We start from the raw sequence: 20,294 nt of genomic DNA, 5'->3' as shown, positions 1-20,294 counted from the left end.
ATCTTCTTCTCCAGATCCACCAGTCGATTGCTACTAAATTTAGGTTTCAACATTAGGCCAGGGCACGGATAAGCTGCAGGTCCATGGTCCTATTTTAAAAAAATTTATTTGCCATTTTATTCAAACCAGACACATTTCATTGTTGGGTTGTTTTTATTTTGAATTGGCAGTTCAATTGTCAGGCCGTTTGTTTGTTTTCTAGCTGAGTCCACACTTTCCTTAAATGTGATGTGGAAAGGCACACGGTGGGATCATAACCAAAGTGATCACATTCGCCGATCTGCTTCTCAACCAACTGCTTATCTGCTCACGACTACCCGCAGTAAAACAGTTGTGACTGCTTTTGTAAAGTTTCCTATATTTGTTGTTCACAACAGAAATAATGTGTTAATTTAGTTTTTGAAGACAAAGGCAAAGCAGTGAATCATGGTTGTGGAAACACTTGCTAAAATTCCAAATTCTTGACAAAATAAGGTCATGCAAAATGTCAGGCTTGGTCATCCAGTTCGTGAAAGATTTGGCCCAAAATTTCCCCTCGGCCGAACCCACAACAGTTTGGAATTAACTGAAGCCATTAAAGAAGTAATCGTGGTAGTTAGACAACCAGGATGTGACACTTACACGTTCATGACTTGTAAGACAAGAGGTGTGACGCGAGTATGTCAATCAAAGCTCAGAAGAAATGGACCTTCAAACGATGTCAATTGAATGATTTTGAAGATTTTTGAAGGCGAATGCAAAATTGGATAAAGAGCAGGAGGAATCGCAGCTAGAACAGCAAAGCTGGCTGCCAGCTAAATTAAACAAATGGGGCAGCCAAACGGGGAGTTATTTCAGTCATCTGGGGAACGGAACACTAATAGAAAATCGCAACACCCAGGTATGGAGTTTAAGTGGAAAGGGATATAAGCAGGTGGTGCAATGGAACAAGAGCCATTAGGTGGTATTGCTCAGTAATCTGGTGAGCAACCTGGATAGAGTGATAAAGCAGCAGGTTGTGTAGTTTGAGAATAAGAATGGAATGCGTGGGAGGTTAAGTCTTGCCCCCCCCCCCCCCCACACCCAGCAAAAGGTCCTGGAGAATGGAGGCAGAAGCCAGGGCATTTTGGGACAGACAAAAGGAATGGATAGAACCTCTAAGATATAATCAGCTTGCATTGAGAAGGGGTCTGGAAAATAGATGCTTCAGGTGTGCATGAAAGGGGCATTCCCACGAGTAGGAGGGGATGCTAACAGATGGTGTCTTTCGAGCAAGAGGTGTGGTTGTCACAGAGCAATCAACATTTGGGCTTCTTTTAAACGAAAAAGGGCTGCAGATCAAGTGAAATCCATGAGCCACAGAAATTTTGCGAGAAGGAACCACAAAAGGTCAATCAAATGAATTCATTTGGAAGCGTGGTGATGAAAGGAAGAAATTCAAGTTCAAGGGTTGTACTTTCGAGTAACGAGGCCTTCGTACAGGTTGAGGGGTATTGTGCAATACCTTATCAGATACTGGCTCCCAGGTAACAATAATTTAAGACCACTTCATGGCCGGACACGCACGATTAAGAGCGAGGCAATGAAAATGATCGAGGTTCTAATTTAAGGGGCTGGGGGGCAAATGGTAACACATTGAGGTATAATATCTGTGTACAGTATTTGGAGATGTAAAACATCTGTTTAAGGAAGTGCCAAGCTTTGTTGCAACAACAAGACCATACAGACAGGTGCCCATCGTAGATGGAACAACATTCTTTTAAACAGGTACAACCTATTCATTTGCAGGGGCTGATCATGAAATGGTCTATATCTGAGTCTGGGGCGGGGGTAGTGGTGGTGGTATTCGTTACATCAACCCGCACCCAAAAAAACAGTGATGAAGAGTATGAGTGAAACTATTTCTTTGTTATTAAGGAATCATCATGGAATACCTCTCTTCGCAATGAGAGCCATGATAACCACAGTGAACAACTAAAAGGGCACCGGGTGGAGCGCATACCTCTGCCAAATATTGCTTGATCCACAAGAACATATCGGGCCCAATACATTTTTGAAATATCATGCTATGTAGTACGATATCGTTTTTGGCCAGTTTGACAACCAGTCTGGACTTTGGGATGGCGAGCAGATATTAATGAAGAGATGGTTCTGGAAGACAATTAATTATCGCCTGTTGAATCACTGAACTACATTGACCTGAAAAAGTATTCACTCCCCCTCCAAAGTTCTCGCATTTTGATGCCACCTGAGCTTATTTCAAGACGCTTTCAAATCAAACTTAATAAATAGTCTTTACAAACAACTCCAAAGTGATAAAGCTGGAAAAATGCAGACAAAATGTGAATAAGTTTGATTTACATGGAAAAATCAGATGATTCTTAATTGCACAAATATTCAAAGCCTTTACCGAATTAACCCGAAATGACTTCAGGAGCAAATTATTTGTTTGAAAGTTTATAAAACAGTGTAATAGGTTTCACCTGTATGAAATCAGTGGTTTAACTCAACAATTAATCCCCCCACTTATCACCAAGAAGTTTTAAGCTGAAACTCACTTGGTTAACCAATAAGGCAAACACGAAGTTCATGTTCGCTTTCCAAAGAAGTCAGACTTAAAATAATGGAGAAGGACTGTTCAGGAGAGGGTTATAGGATGATTTCAAAATCACTCATTATCCATCCCTTTGAGTAAGGTGAAATCCATCATTATGAAGTGGAAGATGTATCATACCACCGAGAGCCTACCCAATCCAAACTCAGCAGCCAGGCAAGCAGGAAATTAGTTTGAGATGTCACTGTTCACCAATCAACAATATCCCGTTCCCTTCACAAAGCTCGTCTCCATGAATCGGTGGCAACAAAGAAGCCATTACTGAAAATGACAAATCTAAAAGCTTGCACGGAGTTTCCAAAAAAAACATCTTTATGATACTGCAGGCATGTGGAGAAATGTTTTGTGTTCAGCCAAGCCAAAAATTAAAAAAAAACTTTTTGGTCTGAATTCAAAGCGTTACGTCTGGTGCAAGCCAAACACTGCACATCACCCAGTCAACACCATCCCGACTATCAAGCATGGTGGTGGCAGCATCATGTAATGGGACTGCTCGTCATCAGCAGGGACTGGCAAGCCTGGCACGATAGCAGGGACAATGAACGATGCAAACTGCAGGAGATCCTTGATGAAAACCTGCTTCATTCAGCCACGAATCTGAAACTGGGAAGGAGATTCACATTTCAGCAGGACAATGATCAGAAGCACAAATCTAAAGCCACACTGGAGTGGCTGAATAATAATAATAAGAAAAATGTTCTTGAGTTACCCAAAGTAACTTGAACCTCATTGAACATTTACGGAAAGACTTGAAGATTGCAATCCATTGACGATCCTCATCAAACTTGGCAGAACCAGAGCAAATTTTCAAGTGAAGAATGGGCAAAGATTTCACGATCTCACTGTGCAAAGCTGGGAGAGACCTAACCCAAAAAGACTCGCAGCAGTCATTGCTACAAAAGGTGCTTCAACCAAGTACTGACTGAAGTGGCGAAATAATTATAGAACCAGTGAATTTTGATTTGTACATGTGTTTTACAGGTATTCCTCACATGTAAACCTCCTTCAACTATAAAGGTATTTCATGTGATCTCATCCGTTATTTTTCCATTTTTTTGTATGCAAAGTCGAGGATCGTATGAGAGCTAACACACAGAAGATACAACAAAGGGAGCAGGAGACAAGAGGGGTGGGAGAGGGAAGGAGAAAACAGTGGGGAACAGAGACATTAGGAGATCTGTGTAAGAGAGAGGGATGGGGCAGGGTACACCAGGGTAAACAAATGGACAAGACAGGGACTTTCAGGTCCTTACACTACAGGGACGTCCAGTAAGGAAAGCAGGGAATTTGAAGGAGGTGGGTTTGGGATGGATTAACGGGGGTAGAAAAGATCATGGTTTTGGACGGGGAAAGATAAGAGATGGTGGTGAATAGCTGTTTTTAAGACATGGAGGAAAGAACGGAATTGAAGAGAGTGTGGGAGTTTGTTCCAAAGACAGGGAAAAAGGAGGAATGAAGGAGTGTAGGTGAGCAGTAATTCTCGATTTTGGTCGGTTTACCAGGAGGGGGTTGTTGGCTTGTTGGCAGACCTTGAGCACCCTGTGGAAATATGTGGGGGTGATGGAGGGGGGGGGGGTAGGGGGGACATATCGCAGACAGAGCATGGGGGGAGGGTGAGGCCGGAGAGGAGACGGTAGAAGACAGAAAGACCACCGACCTGTCTGCAGTGAGAGACTGAGAGACCCAAAGACTCAGACTCCTCTCGGGAGAAACCAATGATCCTAAATGCCTTCATTTCCACAACGTGAAGCCGAGAAAGGTAAAGGTGAGAGGCAGAAGCACCAGCCCAGAGGGGAGAGCAGTACTCCATCAGGCAGCGGACAAAAGCTTTGTTTGTGGTCAGGAGCTCAGGTGTGCCAAGGAAGGACTTTGCATTTCAATCCATTTTTGGGAGAGCAGAAGCAGCATATCCAGGGTAAAGTGATCTGGTCTGAAACCAAATTGATTAAAAAAAAGCCATTGGTGAAGAGGAAGGATTTCATGTCTGAAGTGAGGATGGATTCCATAACCTTGCTGATGATTGGGAGAAGGCTGATTGGTCTGTAGTTGCAGGGATCTGTTTTTGCACCTTTTTTATGCAGGGCAGTGATGTTTGCTGATTTCCAAGCAGATGACAGATGACCTTGAGCAAATGAGCGGGTGAATAGAACAGAGAGAGGGTGAGCAAGGGCAGAGGAACAGATTTTTCAGAAACGAGGGCTGATACTGTCTGGACCGTTTGCAGAATCTGAGTTGAGGTTTGACAGCAAGCTCTCCACCTTGTCAGGAGAAAAAGATACAGAGTTCAGGGACAGCTGGGTGTGACTGGGGAAGGTCGGTACAGAAAGCGATGCGATGGGTTTGGGACACAAGATGTAGAAGCAAACAGACTTTAGGCATTCAGCCTTTTCACGTGCAGTGTCAGTTGTGCGGCCATTAGAGGTAAGGGAGGTGATGGAGGGAGAACATTCACCAGATGCAGACTGATATAGATGCCACTAGGATTTGGAGGAGGGAGAGAGGTTTTAGAGTTCAGACTTGAGATTAGAAAGATGTTGTTTTCTGGCTCTCCTGAGGGTGGACACACACTTGTTCCAAGCTTTAAGGAAGGAACTGAGATTACCCTCAGCTGGTTTTGCCTTCCATAAGGTGAAGGCAAGTTGTTTCAGGACAACTGCCTCGGCACAAGCTTCAGTGTACCATGGGTGGGAGGAAGGGTAGGCCAACTGAAGACGTGCTGGGATAAATCTGTGCATGAGGGAGAGAGCAACTTTCTTTGAAAGAATTCCCAGGATGAGTTGATGTTGGAGAAAGCCGAGATAGGAGACCAGTCTAGAAGTTTGATGGCTGCTTCAAGTCCCTGCCAGCCAGCCTGAGTGAAATGCCAGACTCGACGGCACTGACGTGGTTCTCCAATAACAGCCAGAGATGTCTACTTTGAATAACACGTGGTCAGAAGAACCAATTGGAGCGAAGGAAGAACAGCAGATATTTTCAGTGAAATTTGTCAAAGTCAGATCCAGAAGAGAGGGAGTACCATTGGTTGAGATCAGGGTTGGGAAGTTGACAGATTGTATCAGTCCTAATGAGTTGCAGAAGTTTTTTGCTGAAGTGCCATGGCAGGTGAGAAAGGTACCCACACCCAGCCAACTGGCATGATGACAATTCAAGTCACCACATATGAGGAAGAGAGAGGAAGAGAGAGAAAGAGAGAGAGAGAGAGAGAGAGAGAGAGAGAGAGAGAGAGAGAGAGAGAGAGAGAGAGAGAGAGAGAGAGAGAGAGAGAGAGAGAGGAAGAGAGAGGAAGAGAGAGGAAGAGAGAGGAAGAGAGAGAGGAAGATAGAGGAAGAGAGAGGAAGAGAGAGGAAGAGAGAGGAAGAGAGGAAGAGAGAGGAAGAGAGAGGAAGAGAGGAAGAGAGAGAGGAAGAGAGAGAGGAAGAGAGAGGAAGAGAGAGGAAGGGAGAGGAAGAGAGAGGAAGAGAGAGGGAGAGAGAGAGGGAGAGAGAGGGAGGGAGAGAAAGAGAGAGGAAGAGAGAGGAAGATAGAGGGAGATAGAGGGAGAGAGAGGAAGAGAGAGGAAGAGAGAGGAAAAAAGAGAAAGAGAGAGGAAAAGAGAGGAAGAGAGAATAAGATAGAGGAAGAGAGAGGAAGAGAGAGGAAGAGAGAGGAAGAGAGAGGGAGAGAGAGGGAGAGAGAGAGGGAGAGAGAGGAAGAGAGAGGAAGAGAGAGGAAGAGAGAGTAAGATAGAGGAAGATAGAGGAAGAGAGAGGAAATAGAGGAAGAGAGAGGAAGAGAGAGGAAGAGAGAGGAAGAGAGAGGAAGAGGTTTGGAGGATAGAATTTGGTCCATGTTTTCAGAAAGCGAGATGTAAATGGAGTCATCACTGTTTGGTAGAAGGAACAACACACATATAAACATGAGTTGGGAGTGGAGTGGAAGCCATAGCCAGAGGTATTTATGGGGGTGTGGGGGAGTGAGGGCAGTGCATGGAGGGTGAGTCTTTGATGAAGACAGAAACTCCGCTGCCAGGACGAGGTTTGGGTCTGTCATACCGGAGGAGGGAATAACCATGGAGAGATACGAGGGAGTCAGAGATGTCTTGAAGGAGTAAAGTTTCTGTTGAGCAGATTACGTCTGGTTTTTCAGTGAAAACCTGGATGGAAAGATCTGTCAGGTTTGAGCGACAGCCCCAGATGTTTGAGATCCACACTGTTAATGAAGAGGGAGGGGGGAGGGGAGGGGGTATGACGAGGGAGGAGTGGGAGAGGTAAGGAGAATTGTTGTAAGAGCGTGGGGGATTGCGGAAGAGCTAGGGGAGAGGGCCGGATGAGGAGGAGAAAAGGCTCGCTGGCGATGGGTTGATATACATTGGGGAGAAATAAGAGAGGGGGCAGAGGACAGTTGAAGATTGGAAGAGGTGGAGTGATGAGATGGAAGAGAGAGGGGAGGGGAAGGAGGCAGCTTTGTGGATGTGAGGGTGGGGGGGGGCAACTTTGGGATGGGAAAAAAAAATTGAAAAAAAAAATTGAAGAAATAATCGTGAAGGTGTATGGTGAATATGGGTCGACGAACGTGGGGTATAATGTGAGGAGGGAAAAGTTTTTTTTTGTTGCATTTAAAAATATATTTTAAGACATGAAACAGGGGGTATAGTTGAGCGGGAGAAGGAGGGTGGAGGGAAAAGTGGAGAAAATAAAAACTGATGGTAATAAGGAGAAAATAAAATAAACACAATCGCGCACACAAACGGGAAGAAGGGGAGGCCTCAAGGAGACCCCACATGAATTTATTTTTTGTATACATTGTCGAGGCTCGTATGAGAGCGAAAGGCGCTGTCACACCTTGACGATTTGGCCAGGAATGGCAACGTATAAAAATGTATGTAAAACGTTGGCGTACGCTGAAATTTTGATGTTTTTTTTTTTCTTAAAGTTTTGGTCGTATTCATAACGTGTTGGTCGTATGCATAACATATTAGTAACGGGCACAGAACGTTTCGTTGTCTTATACATAACTTATACCAACGAATGCTTAGCCTGTTGTCGGCGTTCACAACCTCTGCCCAACGATAGTTTAACTTAGGCATAACGCGCTGCACGTATCGCCGACGCTCACGTGGCGTAGCCTGTTAAAAACCTGCCGCACGCCGATTTAAATCATAACCGCCTGAGAATTGGAAGTGTCAACCACGCAGTCACACCTTGACGATTCAGCCAGCGTATGCCGACCTATGAAAAATTTGCCGAACCAAGCTGGCACACGTCAAATACGTTATGGGTAAGTTGTGTATATGTTAAGAGCACGCTGAAAAACGATGAAGTACGCTGTCATATTTCGTGGTACGTCTCGTACGTCGTGAAATTTCAAGCATGCTGAAAATTTTACGACGTACTCGCCGTATGGCTCACACGTTCCGCTACGCTGGGAATACGTTGTAGGCACGATATGCGATCGTTGACACACGTCGACACAAGTTCCTTGTAAGTTACTCGTAAGTCGAAACACGTCGAGGTAATGTTTAGCATACCCGAAACTTATTTTCTCCGTCAAGGCGCATTTTCTGTTTTTCTCCTTGGCTCCGTGAAGGCACGTGACAAAATATCTGAAGTTGTTGTTGTTTTTTTATTATTATTATTATTATTTTTTTAGTCTATCACGAATTTGAAAATATATTCGGACATTTGCTTTTAAGTTTCGACGTCGACGTGACTATATCCTCAAACAGAAAATATTCACAGAGGAGGAACGAAGAATAAGACATGAGCAAACTGAAAAGGCAATCGGACGTGACGTAATGGCACGTGACGAAATATCGGAAGTCATTGTTGTTGTTTTTTTTTTTTTTAAACGCTGCCAATACGCCATTATACGATAGATGTAAATTAGAAACGCGTTCAGTAAGTTCTGTGGTCGTCCGGAAGACGTCAAACAAATACGTTTACATACGTCAATATGCGTTGGAGGTACGTTACACATCGGTTCAAAGCACGTTACTCATAGGTTAGAAATAAGTTTTGGGTACGCTAAGCATTACCTCGACGTGTTTCGACCTATGAGTAACTTACAAGTAACGTGCCTCGACGTGTGTCAACGATCGCATAACGTGCCTACAACACGATACTCATAGGTTATAAATAAGTTTCGGGTACGCTAATCATTACCTCGACATGTTTCGACCTATGAGTAACTTACAAGTAACGTGTGTCGACGTGTGTCAACGATCGCATAACGTGCCTACAACTTATGGCCAGCGTAGCGGAACGTGTGAGTCATACGCTGGCTAAATCGTCAAGGTGTGACAGCGCCTTTACACACAACACACAGCTGAGGGGGCATGAGAAAAGAGGGGTGGGAGAGAGAAGGACAAAACAGTGGGAAACAGACATAAGGAGATCTGTGGAAGGGAGAGGGATGGGGTGGGGAACATGAAGTAAACAAGATGGACATTACAGGGACATTACAGGGACTTTGAGGAAGGAAACCAGGGAATTTGAAGGAGTTAGGTTTGGGGTGGATTAACGGGGGTAGAAAAGATTGAGGTTTTGGATGGGGGAAGATAAGAGGTGGTGGTGAACAACTATTTTGAAGGCCTGGAGGGAAGAATGGGATTGAACAGAGTGTGGGAGGAGGAGGAGGAGGAGGAGGTGAAGATTGTGACCATATGCTGTGCAGAGCGTTGGTGCTGCCTAAAGGCCCATTCACACCTTGACGTTTTAGCCAGCTTATGCCGATTTTTGAAATATTTGTCTGAAACGCTGGCACACCTCGAATACGTTATGGGTAAGTTTTGGAAACATTGAGAGCACGCTGAAAAACACTGCCATACGTCGTAGTACGCTGGCTTTCATCGTTGTACTTTGCGGTTGTCCTCAAATTTTAGCATGCTTGAAATTTTACGACTTATGCCAGCGTATGACTACTCACAAGTTCCGCTATGCTGGCCCTAAGTTGGAGGCACGTTATGTGATCGTTGACACACGTCGACACACGTTACTTGTAAGTTAATCATAAGTCGAAACACGTCGAGGTAATGGTTAGCGTCAGTGTTCCAGACTCCCTGGTTTTTTTTTTTTGTTCGGCATGACGGTGATGTTGACACTTCGATTTCTCGTGCGGTTATGATTTAAATCGTTGAGCGACAGCCTATTAATTATATTATATTATAACCGCACTATAAATCAAAGTGTCACCATCACCGTCATACCGAAGAAAAAACAAAACAAAAATAAAACCAGGGAGTCTGGAACACTGACGCTAACCATTACCTCGGCGTGTTTCGACTTATGAGTAACTTACAAGAACTTTTGTCGACGTGTGCCAACGATCGCATATCGTGCGTACAACTTATTCACATCGCATGCGGAACATGTGAGGCATACGGCAAGTACATTGTAAAATTTTTAACACGTTTAAAATTTCAAGACATACTCCACTTACTATGACGTATGATAGCGTACTTTAGCGTTCTATTCACATATAACAAACTTACCCAAACTGTATTCGATGTGCGCCAGCGTTTTAGACGCATTTTTCAGAGGTCGGCGTACGCTGGCAAGATCGCCAAGGTGTGACTGCGATGTTGACACTTTCATTTCTCCAGCAGTTATGATTTGAATCGTTGTGCGGCAGCCTTTTAATAGGCTATGCCACATGATCGTCGGCGATACTTGCAGCGCGCTATGCATAAGTTAGACTATCGTTGGGCATAGGTTGTGAACGCTGACAACAGGCTAAGCATTCGTTGGTATAAGTTATGTATAAGACAACGAAACGTTCTGTGCCCGTTACTAATATGTTATGCATACGACCAACTCGTTATGAATACGTCCGAATCTTAAAAAAAAAACATTAGAGTTGAGCGTAAGCCAGCGTTTTACATACATTTTGATACGTTGCCATTGCTGGCTAAAACGTCAAGGTGTGACTGGGCCTTAAGCAGTCTACTTGGCTATTGGACACAATCCTGGATGGGTCGCCACTCCGACACAGGATACCAGCAAGCTGGCACTCATTTTGCTGCCTTCAGAAGGATGATGGGCAGAGTCAACCCCACCTGGTATTAATTCAACAGCTGAGTGGGATTTGAACTCAGGACCCCAGGATCCAAAGCCCACAACCATAACCATTAAGCCAACACCAGGCATAGAGTGAGGGAGTTTATTCCAAAGGTGGGGAAAAAGAGGAAGGAAAGAGTGAAGGTGAGCAGTGATTCGTGATATTACTCGTTTTACCAGAAGAGGGTTGTTGGTGGACCTTTAGCGCCCTGCAGAAATATGGTGGGGATATATCGCTGCAAGTCGGGGGTGGTGGGGGGGTGAGACCGGAGAGGAGATGGTAGAAGACAGAAAGTCTACCAACCTGCCTGCGGTGAGAGAGTGAGAGGCCCAAAGACTCAGCCTCATCGCGGGAGATGCCAACGATCCTAAATGGCTTGGTTTCCACAGTGTGAAGTCGAGAAAGGTGAGAGGCAGGAGCACCAGCCCAGGGGGGGGGGGGGGGTGGAGAGCAGTACTCCATCAGGCTGTGGATGAAAGCTTTGTAATGTGGTCAGGAGCTCAGGAGGGCCGAGGAAGGACTTTGCACGATGGAGGATTCCCAGTCGGCGACTGGCTTTGGAGGCCAGGTTGGAGATGTGGCTTTCACAGCAAACATCATGGCAGATAGTGAGACCCAGAAGCTTGAATTAAACGACTTCTCCCAAAGGTTTGTTGAGAAAGTCGATGGGGGAGGGGTTCTAAACAGTCCTTTCGGAGAGACGTGTGAGAGTGAGAGAATTGACATCGAAAACTCAACAATTAGCACAAGTTTCAACACACGACCAAAAGAGAAACACACATTAAACACAGCAATAACAAGATGACATTAAAACGACAAAAACGACCGGAAAACTTATCTTTGAGAAAGTCGGCAGACACCCTGAAGAGGAACCGCCACCGTCGCTCAAGAACCGGAACCAGAAGTAATGAATAAAAAAAGTTCATTTGGAAAAATTGTTTCAACATAATTTGTAATTCATATAAATGTGGCATTATTGGTAGGGGGTGAATATTTATGCAGGCCATTGTGCATGAGATATACACTGCCTTCAGAAAGTATTCCCAGCCTTTAACTTTTTTCACATTTTGGTGTTACAGCCTGAGTTTAAAATGGATTAAACATAAAAAAAAATTTGTCACCGATCTACACAAAATACCCCATGACAAAGAGAAACGTGTTTTTAGGAATAGTTACAAATTAATTAAAAATCAAAAGCTGAAATGTCTTCTGTCAATAAGTATTCAACACCTTTGCAATTACACTCCAAATTGAGCTCAGGTGCATCCAATCTCCTTTGATCATCCTTGAGATTTCTCTACAATTTGATTGGAGTCCACCGGTGGCCAATTCAATTGATTGGGCATGATTTAGAAAGAAACACCTTTCTATATACGGTCCCACATTGACAGTGCATGTCAGAGCAAAAACTCGACCAGAAAAGTGGTGAGACAGAAGCCACTCCTGAGACAAAAGCACATGACAGCACACTTGGAGTTTGTAAAAAGGCACGTGAAAGACTGCGAGAATGAGGCAAAAGATTCTGTGGTCTGATGGGGGATTTTGTGTATATTGGTGACAAAAAATTTTTATATTCAATCCATTTAAAATTCAGGCTGTAACAAAACAAAATGTAACAAAAGTCGAGTGGTGTGAATACTTTCTAAAGGCACTACATACCTGTTACTCTGAATGGATGAGGCACTGAATCTAATAAGTGGGGCAAAATGTCTCTCAACAGTAAAACTGAATGCACAGTACCACACCTGCAAATGAAGATGAAGAATGCAACAAGAGCAAGCCAGCATTCTCTGCATCGATAGGATTGCTCAAGTTCAACTACATGCCTTTTGGCATACAAATACCCCTTTCAATTGATGACATTTTGTATCAGGGATTAAAATGATGTCTCAGTGTAACACTATATCTGGATGACGTGCTTGTGGTTTCTAAAACTTTGCAGGTGCATGGAGAAAAAAAACTGACAAAAGTTTTTGATCACCTGTAGCAATTTGGGTTGCAGAGACCCTGAAGACCCTGAGGGAATCAAAGTGCCAGCTATTTCAGTAGAACAGACGATATTTAGGACATGTGATGTTCTTACATGGCACGACCACATACTGGTCGCTGCCGTGAAGGACTGGCCATTTCCAAAGGAGACAAAGATGATTCAAACATTCTTGGGATTTGTGAGTTATTACTGCTGGAAGTTGGTGAAAGGCTTCTCTTCTGCTCTACAATTTAACATCAGGAGACCTCAAGAAAAAGTGAAGGGTCGGCATAAGGAAAGGGAGGCTGCTGTGATATTCTAATGGAATGCTGACTGCCAGGAAGCTTTCAGCTGTCTCAAAGCCTATTTGACCACATTGCTGGTGCTGACACTTGCAGATTTCAGCATGCCTTTCATTCTACAAATGGAAAGAACCCATGGAGGTTTACGGTCAGTTGTGTTGCAACTTCAGAATAGGAAAGAGGGTGATTACATTCACCAACAGGTGTTTATGATTCTTGAAGACCCGTGATCAACCGCACATGGTCTATCATTTCGGGAAGATCAATGGCAAAGTTATGGCCATGGGGAGCTGAGTTGGGATAAGACCAAATTACAAAATACATGTCTTGCTCTCTAATGAAGAGTCTCTGATGTTTGGCAAGACAGACTTGGCTGAAGAAGGGCTAATGCCTGATACATATATATATCTCCATGACCAAAGGTGGACAAAGGTTATGTTTTCACCCCTGTCTGTCTGTGAGCAGGATATCTCAAAAAGTTATGGACGGATTTGGACAAAATTTGGTGGACAGGTTGGGCGTGTGACAGGACGAATTGAAAAGATTTGGGTGAAGATCCGGATCCGGACATGAGAAATTTTTATTTTTTAAGTGATTCTTCACCATTGAGAGATGATCGGAACAAAAACGACACATAGCATGATATCTCAAAAAGTTATGGTCGGATTCAGACAAAACTTGGTGGACAGGTTGGGTTTGTGACAAGGACAAATTGGTTTTGATTTTAGTGAAGATCCGGATCTGGATTCAGATCCGAGAATTTTTGAAGTGATCCTTCACCAATGAGAGATGGAGCCAAAGGGATGGATATGTAGATGGTATGTCAAAAAGTTGTGGATGGATTATGATAAAACTTAGTGTATGAGTTGAGTTAGGTTGGTGATAAGAACAAGCCGATTAGATTTTGATTATGGTCCAGATGCAGATATGGCCTATCAGTGGGATACATAATGTAAACAGTTCAGCCTGGCAGAGGTCTCGTTCTACCGAGTGCTGTTCCAGCTAACTTTGCTTCCCCAAGTAACCTGTATGCCTTTGCCAACTTCAGTTCATAACAGCTTTTGCATGGAAAATGGTTTGTTTTTGTTGATTTTGAGGTCATTATAAATACTTATTGTCATATTTGACCTGTGACCTGGAAGTCTCACACACACACACACACACACACACACACACACACACACACACACACACACACACACACACACACACACACACACACACACACACACACACACACACACACACACACACACACACACACACACACACGTGTCCATGCGTGAGAGTTCCACCTATTGTTGGCCAGTTCGCCTGACACTGCCCAGCATTTACATGCCACCAATTTAGGAATCCTTTAGAATGTACCCTCTGGAACCCCCAAGAATTACCCTTTCGAATTTAACCTTTAGAACCCCTGAGAACCACTAATGATTACCCTTTAGAACCACCCTTTTTTCTATACTCTTTTCCATCATTCACCCTTTATAATCCGTTCTCTCAAGCAGCACCTTTACTGGGGAGGTTTTGCAGGTTTTCTTTTGTTTCCGACCATTTTCTCTTAAAATTGTGAGTTGAACATACGACTGTGATGGGTTTCTGTGAAGTCGGTGATGACATGATAGGGGAAGGAGCAGAAAGCATTAAATATTCTGCCATTTCAATGTGCTGTACATTTGTTTTTATGAGTGGGAAGAGGGTGAGAGTAAAAATGGTACATCTTTAGAAGGGGGAGATTGAGGCTTTGGGGACAGGGGTTGAGAACTTTTGGAAGGGGGGAGGGTTGGAAGCTTGAGTGTGGGGATTGGATGGATGCCTTAGGGTTGGGAGGGGAAGGGTGATGGAAAGAGCAAAGATGGGTCAGAGTTGGGAGGAGGAGGGTGAGGGTTTTTCTATTGGGTTGTCAGAATTACATGTGCAAGTGTGTGTGTGTGTGTGTGTGTGTGTGTGTGTGTGTGTGTGTGTGTGTGTGTGTGTGTGTGTGTGTCTGTAGGAGGGGTGACACAATCACCCTACAGGTAATGGCTGAGTGTCTTAAGAAATGGGGAATATGTATGGGGGTAATATAGATCCCTGAATGGTGTGACTGAAGAAAATAAATGCCAAAGAAAAAGGGTGGAGAAAGAGGAAGAGGAATAGAAGTAAAGAAGAGACAAGAGGAGAAGACGAGAGAGGGAGAGAGGGAGAGGGAGAGAGGGAGAGGGAGAGAGGGAGAGAGGGAGAGAGGGAGAGAGAGTGTGAGTGAGGCAGAGAGTGTGAGTGAGGCAGAGAGAGTGTGAGTGAGGCAGAGAGAGTGTGAGTGAGGCAGAGAGAGTGTGAGTGAGGCAGAGAGAGTGTGAGTGAGGCAGAGAGAGTGTGAGTGAGGCAGAGAGAGTGTGAGTGAGGCAGAGAGAGTGTGAGTGAGGCAGAGAGAAGCAGAGAGAGGCAGAGAGAGGCAGAGAGAGGCAGAGAGAGGCAGAGAGAGGCAGAGAGAGGCAGAGAGAGGCAGAGAGAGGCAGAGAGAGGCAGAGAGAGGCAGAGAGAGGCAGAGAGAGGCAGAGAGAGAGAGAGAGAGAGAGAGAGAGAGAGAGAGAGAGAGAGAGAGAGAGAGAGAGAGAGAGAGAGAGAGAGAGAGAGAGAGAGAGAGAACTTGCTTGTGGCGTCTGATGTAAATGCTTGCATTATCATAAACATTTGCAAAGGGTTACCAAACCATCAACTCCTCTGTACTCAAATCGGCATGAGCTACATAATCCTCCTGACCTGTGTAGAGCACTGCAGGCTGCCGGACGATACATACAGCAAGGTTTGACGCAGGTCGAGGTTTTAAGGAAAGGAAACGCATTGCAGAGTTGGATCTTTGGCCTGAGTCACACAAATTTATCCATGCCCGGTGAAATGTGCCCAGGCCATGTGATAGGAGCAGGGTGTCCCATTGTTACACGAACAAGACACAGCATGGAGAGAGAAGTTACAACATGCCAATAATTAAGCAGTGTGGAACACGTGGATGTGAGAAGTAGATACTCAATATTATGGAGTGCAGGAAAAACAAATATGAATAGGCATCCTGTCAGTCACCATGAGATGGCAGTGAGATAGTTGTTTATTGTGTTGTTAAAGGAAGAAGAGAAAACAGAGGAAGGAACAACATGGGTGGTATGTTGGAAAATTTTGTTGTGGTTATGGGAAAGAAGGACCCCAGGAAGTTGCATACATCAAACACATAAGAAACAAAGAAACTCTCAGTGAGATATTTCATAAGTATGTGTGCTCAGTCAGGTCCCATTCCTTTGTAACAGATGCGTTGTGTGGGCTCTTTCCCTCTGTGTAATTTCCATCTTTCCATCCATCAGACCCACTTTCAACTCATTGTTCCATTCATCAGTCCACCTGTCGAGCCATCCCTCCATCCCAATTCCTCACCCTTTCGCTCCCAAACCTCCATTCCCCGTGCTTCCCTAAAAGTCTTCACCCTTCACCTCTCGAGCCCTGTTCTGGTTTCAGAACCTTACCACATTTAAATCCATAACCACCCCATCCGTCCTCAAACCCATTTGAATTCCCCCAATCCTTCCCCCCCCCCGGAACATCTCCCACAGCATGAATTAGATACACAACAAGCCATGCAGCACACACATTACAAGTCAATACCAGCGCTAAAGAGAAACGTCACCGCAGCACTGCTGCAATTGAAAGTTCCAGAATTTTCCTTGAAATGCCACCGCAGTTGATGCCTTGAACATTTGGTGAGCGTGAGCTAATGAGGTTGCCCTGTGTGGGGTCAGAGATCATGTGGCAACCCTTACGCCCTGAAGCCACACCTCACATGGGGTCGGAGGGTGCTCGCATGAACTTTTCTCCCTCAAGGCCACACCTGGCCTGGGAGGAATAAAAGGTGAGTGACCAGAGCTGTTTGGGGCTGCTGGTCATGTGCGATGGGGATCTCATTGGAAGAAAGGTGCCTGCCTGTTCATGCGGAGAAGCTGCGCTGATCTGGGATGAAGCTGCACTGACCTGAGATGAGCTGTGCTGGGGCGAGGCCCAAGAACAAACAATGCAATGAGGTCCTTGGCATGCAGCAGTATCTCCGCACTGACTTAGACAATCTTTTCTTCTTTCGTTCTTTCTCTAAAAAACACTAATTCGTCTACTTGAGATGCACAAAGAGTTATCATCAATTCGAAAGAGCTACTAATTCGAAAGGACGAGGCACTGATTCACACCTCACACTGTTTCCTCCGAGCTTACATTGCAGATGCTGCACCACCTCCTTACACGTAACAACTACATACAAACTTCCTTCCTTCCATTCCCTTCTCTCCATTTTGGGATTCGCGCAAGCCGACCTCACACTGCTTATATCTTCTTCTGCTCTATTTCTCCCGAATGATTGTGGTGAACCTGTCTTGTGTTCTCGCACAAGTAAGAATTTTTAAGGGGCTTTTATATGCTGAGGGTTAATTGCTTTCTTTGTGCCACTGGATTGTTTCTGCACATACTTGTTTGTTGCCTGTAAATACGTGCCTTTCCATAAATCCGGAATATCGACTTTCCAAACCTGCCCAGTTATTATATTGTTTTCCTTCACTGGTTCTTTGGTACCACATATGTAATAAATAGGTGGGACATTGTACCCCATCAATTTGCTACATTAGGTAGCAGACTCCCACCCACAGTTTCCCTTCGCCGTAGGTAATAAGTAGACAGGATGTGGAGTCCAGAGTGTGGTTCCCCAATTAAGGTAATTAAATCATAGAGTAAACTAATGCGATTGTGGGTGCAAAGGCCCTGCTGGATTTAATTGCTTCAACCGGTGTCCGCAGTTGCTTAGCAACCCATTGGGCCATGGAGTCATCCGTGGCTTGCTGTTTCAGGGTCAGAGGTCGAGTGGTGGGTCTGAGCAGGAGTAACTCCTTTGTGAACCCCGTGCTCGCCCCAAAACCCGTAACAATATCGAAGCAGATACCTGGTTGCATCTGATGGAGCATTCCATATTTTCATTGTACCAACGGTTGATTGCAAATCATTCACTGTGTGACTCACCTGAACTATACCAAGTATATGAACGAATGCAGGGATTTATGGAAAACCCGGACTAAGGAATTGTGGGCCAAGGACCTTAGCCGAAATAAGTGGACTATCCGTGAATAAATTGGACATTGGAGCATGACAACCAAAATTGGCAAAGCATATGTGGTTTGAACCCTGAAGCATAGAAACAGCAAACAAGCAAAACCAGCAGTAATGGGTTCATGGTAAACTTTGGCTGCAATGTCAAAATTATGACCTTGGGTAAGTGAAACGAGGAGGAACACGAGTTGGTAAACACACGAAGGTGAATTCCTTCATAATAAGTGATGACAGGTTTATGCAGAAAACAATGAATCAGCTGTTTCTACATTTTCTTTTCCCAATTATTTCATAATCAATTATATTTCACCTGACAAATCATTGTGGATTTTCGATTCGTCTCTCTTTCATCAGCTCCTTAACATGCATACCCAACACACACACACACACACACACACACACACACACACACACACACACACACACACACACACACACACACACACACACACACACACACACACACACACACACACACACACACACACACACACACACACACACACACACACACACACACACACACACACACTTCCTTGCATCAGGTCACAGATGTAAGGATAGAGATAGATTATCATGAAACAAGTTGCAAACAAAGATTAATAAAGGCAGCAGTCAAGGGATATGACCCAATTCCCTTCTTCTTTAGATGTAAGCACTTTCATCCAAAGCTCCAAACATTGTTCAGCATTCCCCAAAGTCAATGAACCAAATGAGTGGGAATATGAAGATAATATGGAATTCCACACTTTGTTTCGTGAATTATTCACATGCTGTTTTAAATTTTAATTCAAGTTTGAGGATGGAGCCATGCATATATGACTGTGGGTATGAAACCCAAGACTTGGATGGGTGGTTTCACACCCACACGATAAGTACGACTTAATCATACCCTCAATTTTGGTTTCATTCAATATGGATGCAGGTATGATACCAGGCATGTGGCATATAAGGTGGCACATGAATAAATAAGGTTACTTCCTCAATTGTTCTGCAAATTCAGGTCCCACTCAAATAAAGATCACACACCTTAAACAGGCGAAGGATGTTGGCTACCATGACAGAAACAGAGCTGCTGGAAGCCCCTATCACTCCCACCACCTTCTCAGGCTTCGCGAAGATGGGCGATTCACCGTTGTTGCAACGCACATCAGCAGTATCCATTTCGATGAGTGCCTGAACGAACGTGAGTGACTGCTCGAGTGCATACGTGTCACGTGAGCACGTGTCCAAGATTCGTGCACCCAGAGTGATGTTGGGGAGCAATCGAGGATCGCTGTTGATGCGCTCCAGAGTGTAAAGCATAGCTTCAAGCCGATGTATGCCTTTCTCCATCTTCAGAGTCCCACAAGTAGATCCAGATGTTCCTCTGGTGTGTACAGGGAAGAGCCCACCAAGCGTAATATCGCCATTGACACGGATAGAGTGTGCAAGAATGTGGGCCTCGACTTGAGTCTTTGCACACCTCACCCAAAGCAGCAGCATCAACGTAGAGATAGAGAGGCGTCGCATCGAGGTTTGGGCCATCGCAATGCCCTCTTTGGCAATAAGTCGTGGAACACTTTGACTGGCCTCAAGCTCCGTAGGATGGAACAATCCAGGAGCTCTCCATGAGCTTGCAGCTTTATGCCCTGCAACAGTCAATTGGCTTCAAGAGATGTCTGGGACATGTACAAAATGAGCAAAGGACACGGATTTGTTCTTCTCAGCCTGTTCCGCTTGGCAGTTTGGGTGTATAGTAGGGTGGGGTGTAGTTGCGTTGCATCTGTATTACAGAGCAGGTGGTATAACGATGTGCAGCACCTTGATGATAAATCAGTGTGACGGGGTATCACGGGATGGCCCAAGTAGGTAATGGCAAAACCAGGTTCACACTCATTGGTAGAGCGGCATAGCGATGTAGTCTCAAAGAAGGCTCGAATTGATTTCCTTTGTGTGTACTAACACTCCTGCAAAAAGAACAAAGAAAACAGGCAATAACAATCCAGTGTCGAACCATGTGCAGAACACAGCCACATCAAAACCGAAACTGCCTCAGTGACGTCGCAGGTATTTGTACATTGTGCCTCATCCTCAGCCATTCGGTGAATCCTGTACATGTGATGATATTCAAAAAAAGAAAGGAATGCATACTTCCTGAGAGATGCAATACAAAATCACCCTTTTTCCACATATGATGTGTCCATTCCCATCCATAATATAATGTGTGAGCGCGAGATTATAATAACCATATGTATGTTTCATCATGCAGAGATGAATATGTCAATTCTCATCAGCATCAAAC

General features: G+C 44.5%; 1 protein-coding gene across 7 annotated transcripts in view; it reads right to left on the bottom strand.

Moving 5' to 3' along the window:
• The window catches only part of LOC147019510 (metabotropic glutamate receptor 8-like), a 544,678-nt gene that overhangs the window by 291,680 nt on the left and 232,704 nt on the right, over nucleotides 1-20,294 (bottom strand). For all 7 annotated transcript variants that reach the window (XM_085894056.1, XM_085894058.1, XM_085894059.1 and 4 more), the window contains one exon: nucleotides 19,040-19,959. In XM_085894056.1, coding sequence (XP_085750182.1) covers nucleotides 19,040-19,537 — 498 coding nt within the window. In that variant the 5' untranslated portion in view covers nucleotides 19,538-19,959. The remainder of the gene's footprint in view (nucleotides 1-19,039; nucleotides 19,960-20,294) is intronic.

This window comes from Eptatretus burgeri, chromosome 9, assembly GCF_056783735.1.
Source record: "Eptatretus burgeri isolate ZD-2024b chromosome 9, Ebu_testis_v1, whole genome shotgun sequence".
In the NCBI taxonomy this organism is placed as follows: Eukaryota; Metazoa; Chordata; class Myxini; order Myxiniformes; family Myxinidae; genus Eptatretus; species Eptatretus burgeri.
Note: the sequence above shows the minus strand (reverse complement) of the source record. Positions and strands in the feature narration are given on the sequence as shown.